Consider the following 7,500-nt stretch of genomic DNA (forward strand, 5'->3'; position numbering starts at 1 on the left):
GTATTTTACTTACTATATGCATTTCTATGAGAAAATGTATGTTTCTTTAACTAGACTGGATTTATATTTGCAGATATTAATATATATCATCATTTATTCAAGGAATATTTGCAAAAATATATAAAAAGAGCCAATTAATAGACTCTTATTCTTTGATGAAACTTATGGGAATTTTTGAGACATTCATGATTTTTTTTACCAGAAGGCAGTGTATAAATTGGTAGTTTGGCCATTTGGTATCTCTTGGGAATAATTTTCTGCTGAATACAGCCAAAGGGTTAAAGATTCCTATAGATCTTGCATATGAATCTTTATTATTATAATATTAGTGTAATGTATTTTAAAAAATATTTTTGACCCTTTTATATGATGGTACATTTCATAATCTCTCCAGTTAACTGAGCAAATATTGTTACTATAGATATCCAGCATTGACTAAAGCTATTATAAATGGACAGTATACAATATATGTGTGTGTGTGTGTGTGTGTGTGTGTGTGTGTGTGTGTGTGTGTGTGTGTGTGTGTGTGTGTGTGTGTGTGTGTGTGTGTGTGTGTGTGTGTGTGTGTGTGTGTGTGTGTGTGTGTGTGTGTGTGGTGTGTGTGTGTGTGTGTGTGTGTGTGTGTGTGTGTGTGTGTGTGTGTGTGTGTGTGTGTGTGTGTGTGTGTGTGTGTGTGTGTGTGTGTGGTGTGTGTGTGTGTGTGTGTGTGTGTGTGTGTGTGTGTGTGTGTGTGTGTGTGTGTGTGTGTGTGTGTGTGTGTGTGTGTGTGTGTGTGGTGTGTGTGTGTGGTGTGCATGTGCATGTGCATGTGCATGCATGGTGTACATGTGCATGCATGGTGTGCCTGTGCTTGTGTGTATGTATGCATGTATAGATGGGTCCACCCCTTACACTATTAAAAGGGTTTAATGCTCATTACTGTTGGTAATAATTAAGCATTTAGTGATGGCCTTTGCCATTATTATTGGCTTATTATATTATATTGTACATGAGGTACCAGATGGTCTTGCTTACGGAAGCTTTACTTATGTTTACTTTATTCTGTTATTGTAGTATGGATTGTAAATTGTATTTAAACATAAATGAATTAGAAAATATGATGCACTATGGTGTCCTTATTCAGGGAAGATGCATAAGATGTACATAAAATGTCAGTCATAATGACCTCTAATAACTATTTACTGAAAGATACGACTGACAGAAAGGGGATCATTGTGTGTGGTCCAGTAACATGAAATGTCCTTGAATCATTACATAGGATATTATTTGGCTGAAGTTTTTGTGTTGCAAATCAATGGCGATAATGATGATGATAATGATAATAAGATCAGAGGAGATGCTGATGATGATAATAATGATAGTAATAATAATTATAATGATAATAGTAGTAATAATATTAGCATTAATAATAGTGATAATGATAATAGTAATGATAATAATAATAATAATGATAATAAAAGTAATAATAGTGAGAATGGTAATTAAGGTAATAGTAGTAGTAATAGTAATAGTATTAATGGTATTAATAATAGTAGTAATAGTAATGTTGATATTAATGATAATGATCATGATCATGATAATAGTAATAAAGATAACTAATAATGACAATAATGATGATAGAAATGATAATAATAATCATGATAATAATAATGATAACAATAAAGATAATGATAAATATGTTGATAACACAGGCAATGATTTTGTGTGTTTCGAGAAAAAAAATGAGGGCATTTATTTAAAAGAAAAATAAAGCTTATTTCACTAAAGATTTATTATCAAGCTATTGGGTCTTCTACTTAGTTTTTCTGAAGTTCTCATATTTTAGGAGAAAAATAGAAAATAATAAATAAATAAATGGAATAGTAAGAAACCCCCATAAGGGACCCCCCTATATAATGGGAAGGTCCTCTTATCTGCAAGAGACTGCAGTTCTTCCTTGCTCCTTTCCTCCCCATAACCCCAATGAAGGCCAGGTTTATCAAGTTTCACTAGGCAAATTATGGTCTTTGAGATAAAGAGCTTATTTTACCCATCAAGATATGTATATTTCACTCTCAAACAGTGTTATGTAATTTACAAACAGTATCCTATTATCTGCAAAAAGTATCATATTATTTGAAAACAGTATGATATTATTTACCAACTAGATGATATTATTTATGAGATCACACTTACTATTCCCTATTCATATCGGAAAAGGTGACTTTTTTCCCAGAATTAATCTTTATAATGATTTTTTGCAGGCTGGATCATGGGGGAAATTGAGTTGGGTGCCGCAGCAGAGGCCACCATCATGGCCTACAAGGAGCTGGCCTCCGATCCTGGGAAGCGATTAGCTCTAGCACTGGTATGTCTCTTTCAAGCTTTTTAATTCTTTTGGAAGTTTTCTGAGTAATTACCAAAAATAAAAAACAAGACAAACAAAGAGATTGTTTTTTATGAGTACATTGTTACATTGTTTTTTATGAGTATATTGTTCCATTGGTTTTTATGATTATATTGTTCCATACTAATAGTTGAGAGTATTTTCAGATATATTTGACCTCTATGATTGGTGGAGTTCATGAATTGGTTTATGGTTAATCAGATAGGTAAATGCTGTTAATATTTTCCTTTTTTCATCTTTTTGACTAAAGCATTTTCAAATTCTGTTTGATCAGGATCGTACGTGTATCCAATTTTTGGCGTATGTTGTGGCTGAAGGAGACGGGGCATTGGTGAAGGCAGCTATTGAAACATTATCCCTTATTGCACAAGCCATAGAGTGCAGACAATCCTTAGCAAACACTTTTGGTGTTCTTGAATCACTGCAGGCAGTCACAGAGTAAGATTTTGAAAGATTTGTAATTGCCTTTTGATGTTAAGTATGGCCGTATGTGAATGTGGTTGACTTTTGGTGGCTTTATTGATTTTTAAAATTTAATGTGATATTTCACTTTTTAAGACTCAAAATACTAACTTTTCAGAGTAGAGTGGTATGCAAGACACTTGAGTATGAAAAATTGTTCTGTTCTGCTTTCAGGGATGAGGAATGTTACAGTGATGAATTACGCGATGAAGCGGCAGCTCTTTTTACTAGCCTCCAATATGCTCGTTATATGAAAAAGTCTCGCAGTCCCCAGACTCCGACTGCCAGCTCAAAGCTAGAACAAGAGACGAAAAAGACAGATGATGTAGACAGTTCACCAAAGAAAAGTCCCAGTGAAGGGAGCTCCTCAGCAAATGCAACCCAAAAGAACAAAGACTGTGCAGAGGAGCCCCCACATAGAACAGACAGTGTTGAAAGCAAAAGTACTGAAGGATCCCCAAAGAAAACTGATGGCATGGAGGGATCTCCAAAGAAAACCGATGGCATGGAGGGATCTCCAAAGAAAGTGGACTCGGCAAGGAGTAGCGTAGACAGTAGATCTCTCTCCACTGATGAAGAGGTATTCTGGGATTAGCTGAATTATTGTATTGAATGATTTTTTAGAGAATACTCTTTGTGATTTATGTGGAAGGCTAATTTGTTATTGTTGTTGGTTCAGTTGATTGAGTAAGACCATAAAAGGTTATGTCTTTTAGTAATTATTTTCAAGTAGTTCATGTTCCATGTACTAAGATATAGAATTACAACCTGTTAAATGTTGGTTATGTCATCAAGGTAAAATTTCCTTTTAAAGTTACTATAGTAACCCTGCAACTAAGATAAGAAAGAAAAATAACAACTTATTTTTAATCTGTGTCATCATTGTTCCATGTCAGTGCTTTGGTCACAATATCTACAGTAGAATGAATTTATTATGCATATATGAAAATAAGTTGGGAAGTAAAGAAGGACAGTAAATTGCCTTAAAAAAGATCTCTTTATTGTAACATTTTTATATTTTCAGCTCTCCAGACTAGAGAGAAAAATGCGTCAACCTACGGAAATGAAGGGTGGCTTCCTGGGACCAAATAATTCTAAAGCAAAAATTGTTACCCTTTTCATTAAAGGAATGGTTGATCCTGTATGTTCATTTAGTTTGTTTTTTTATTTGGTGTATCTTTGCATGATCTTTTCTAGGTCCTCAAGTTAAATTGAACTATGCGGTGCACTAGTTTTGTAAAGATTATTAAGTAAATAGAGGACCTTATTTTATTTGTGATGCAATAGCCCATGTGATATAAGATAACTTTAAGTATATATTGTTTTTTTTTTCAATTATATATAATCTTGCATTTTCATTTCTATTGTACAAACTCACATATTATGGAATGTATGGTTATCACAATATTTTAGATACTGTTAATTTATAACTTCCACCAATTTCAGATCAGAAATTTTATCCAATTTTTTTTTTGTATATTTATTTATTATTTTTTTTTAGGAACACCGCAAACAAGTTGAAGAAGAACTGGTCAGGGTTCGAGGGCTTATTAGTATTGTGTTTGACCTGGGACGCTCTCGCGTCACTTGCAGAGTAAAACGGGATCTCTCCATTGACAAACTTGCAGCTGCTGTTGCCCGCACTGAGATTCTTTCTGCTCAGCAGGTTACTACTAATGCAAATGGAGATGAGGTATGTAGTTTTTTGTTTATGTGAGGAAGTAAAGGGAAATAAACTTTGGGTAAAGATGCATGTTAGCATTGTGCCAATATGTTTTTTCATCAATGCTGTATAGATGTTATATATACACATCTCCCAGTTGTTTTCAGTCTGATGCTGCTACTGCTCAGATATTGTTCTTCCGACATTAATTTATTTTGCTCTGCTATAATATTTAACATTTTTTATTTTGAGTATCTTTTTATTGAATTTGTACATCTTGATCATGATATTTACCAATGTTGCAGATTGCATATATGAAAGTGATTACACAACAGTAAAAGAAAAAGAAGGATATCATATTTCTTTATATTCACTATAACCTCTTTCTTGCAGGAGATACTCCCTCTTGGCAGTGGATCCACCGACATGACTTCTCCAGAGGATGAACTCCCAGATTATTTACCGGAGGACGACATAGTGGTTAAAGATGCCAAGTCGGCTATGGCCCCAACAGGCTCCTTCAAAGAGACGGCTTCCTCTTGGTTTGCTACAGCCTCCAACCTCCTCCAGAAGTCCTTCTACTGGTGACCGTGTGTCGTCCTTGCTTAGTCCAATATTTATTTGAATAGACTGAAGAAGTGGCTGGATTTGGTAGGGGTTATTGCCATCTGGAGAAATAGAGAATTGATTATAAGGGGAAAATGGTCAGAAGCAGATCATTCAAATCCAATGAATAATGATTTTACTTGATGATGTGCAGGAGTACAGAATTTTATGAAATTTTGAATACTGAGGTTGCTATGCCATATAGAGGGTGCTAAGGAATTGATTTTCAAGGTGCACAGGACTAGTGTTGGGCTTGAATGAGGTAATTTATCTACTCAAATATTTAAACAGGTTATATAATACACACAACATATCAGTGTTTCTTTAGTATTCACTTTTTAATCAAGGGGAGATTTCATTGTATTTATTATCAGAGTTCAGAACTGCTTTCCTCATGTTTTGAAATAATGTTTTCTGCAATTTTAATGAGTGTGATTAAGTGATGTTGATTATAAATTGTTATTTATTTACGTAAACACAAAGGAATAAAAGGCATATTTAAAGGACATGGTTTAGCCATATCATTTTGCACTTTAAGTTAGACAGGTAAATACCCTCAGTAGTATATCTTCTGCAGTTAAACCAATACTCCCTCTTGTTTTACTGAACTTTCATTTTCCTTTTAGCATGTACACAAATTGTCAATACATTTATAGATGAATATCCTAAATAGCAGCCCAGTATTAACCACCAACTGCTTTCAGTATTGTTAGACACATATAGCAAACTGTTACGATAATGAGTGCTTGTTATACTTGATAAAGCTTTGATATATGATGACAGAATTATGTGAGAGCTGTATGTTTTTGTAAATATGTTTAGAACATTATAATAGGCTTTAAGCTTCTATTACCTTGTATTAAGTGTAAACATTTCCTCAGTAGCCAAACATAAGCAAAGATATAAGATGGAATGACCAAAGTTACTCATTGTTGGATTTTGGTAAGTTTTTCCACAGCCAGTGTTGTATTGTTTCATGAGTTGTGGTCTGTACTGTTTCTGTTTACAAAAGGTTATTAAAAGACTTTTTGAGATAAGTAAACTAAAATTTGTGTTTTTCATGTGCCTAAATACATGGTAAGTCGTGATTGAAGATGTTGCCCGTCCTTCTTTGAATAATCTTACTGCCCTTTGTAGCCAAACCATTGGTTTTCCTTGAATTGTTATATTTATTGTATATATATTTACTATTTCAAGCAACACTTATTTGACCAGTTACTTTCAGATTTAATAAGGAGTGTTTGTTTTGCTGTGGAATAATGTCTTAAGTCTGCCAAATGTTAAGTGGATATAGGTGATAATGGATGTATATTTTTGTAACTAGTATGTATGGCTACAGTTGGTAGTGTATTGCCATAGTTTACTGGAGAATTTTGTCTTGCTGTCTTCTATATATTTTGCAAAAGTAGCTCCTAAATGGATCTTTCAAGTAAATCATTCATAGCTTTTCTTTCAGACATTTATTTAAGGTTGTCTGTATTATGTCTATATTATCCTTTACTAAAGGTAGAGGCAATGTTAATTCCACACTAACTGATACAGTATTTGCACATTCCATGTAGTGGCTTCAGAAAAATATAGATGTAAATAGTCTTGCTCTCAATACACCAGCTTGTAATTCATTGTTACCTCGTCCATCTATGTGATAAAGACCATAGAATGTTACCAATGTTATCAAGTGCTTTTAATTGCAGTAGCTCACACATCCAGGCATCACATTATCAGTTGCAATAATAACTAGATTGGCCTCATGAATTTTAATTCAGTGAAATGTCTGGCTAATGGAAATATTATGTTACCTCATCATTGCAAATATGTACAAGAAGCTGAAAGATTGGATTAAATCTGATCTTTTCAGTTTATCTCATATGCATTTTTATTTAAGATATGGATTATTTAGACACATCAGCAAACTCATATAGGCACTGGCAGATGCAGACATAGACACACCACATAGAGTCACACACAGACACAGCCACAGACAAAACCACAGACACAAAGACAGACAGCCACACTCACACACTCACACACTCACACATTCACACGCACTCTTCTGCAGGAATGTGGCGGCCGCAGTCAGCAGCACCAGCCCTAACCCCACTAGAATTGGCTTACCGATGAGAGTGTCCAGTGTGCATGCGCGCACACTCATGCACACACACGCGCGCACACACACACACACACACACACACACACACACACACACACACACACACACACACACACACACACACACACACACACACACACACACACACACACACACACACACACACACACATAAACACAAACTCAAACACACACCCACACCCACACCCACACCCACACCCACACCCACACCCACACCCATCCACAAACCTATTTACTCAAGTATATAAGCATA

The 7,500-nt window shown here is 34.7% G+C and overlaps 1 protein-coding gene across 1 annotated transcript in view; it reads left to right on the plus strand.

The window, feature by feature from the left end:
• Positions 1-6,722, plus strand: part of LOC122249875 (uncharacterized) — an 8,206-nt gene extending 1,484 nt beyond the window's left edge. The window contains exons 2-7 of the mRNA XM_043011048.2: positions 2,244-2,347; positions 2,661-2,824; positions 3,023-3,428; positions 3,873-3,989; positions 4,350-4,541; positions 4,905-6,722. Of these exons, the coding sequence (XP_042866982.2) occupies positions 2,252-2,347; positions 2,661-2,824; positions 3,023-3,428; positions 3,873-3,989; positions 4,350-4,541; positions 4,905-5,099 (1,170 nt within the window). The 5' untranslated portion in view covers positions 2,244-2,251 and the 3' untranslated portion in view covers positions 5,100-6,722. The remainder of the gene's footprint in view (positions 1-2,243; positions 2,348-2,660; positions 2,825-3,022; positions 3,429-3,872; positions 3,990-4,349; positions 4,542-4,904) is intronic.
• The last annotated feature ends 778 nt before the right edge of the window (positions 6,723-7,500 follow it).

Source organism: Penaeus japonicus, unplaced genomic scaffold (genome assembly GCF_977035675.1).
Source record: "Penaeus japonicus unplaced genomic scaffold, GWHDUDI00000001_assembly GWHDUDI00000020, whole genome shotgun sequence".
NCBI classification, from domain to species: Eukaryota; Metazoa; Arthropoda; class Malacostraca; order Decapoda; family Penaeidae; genus Penaeus; species Penaeus japonicus.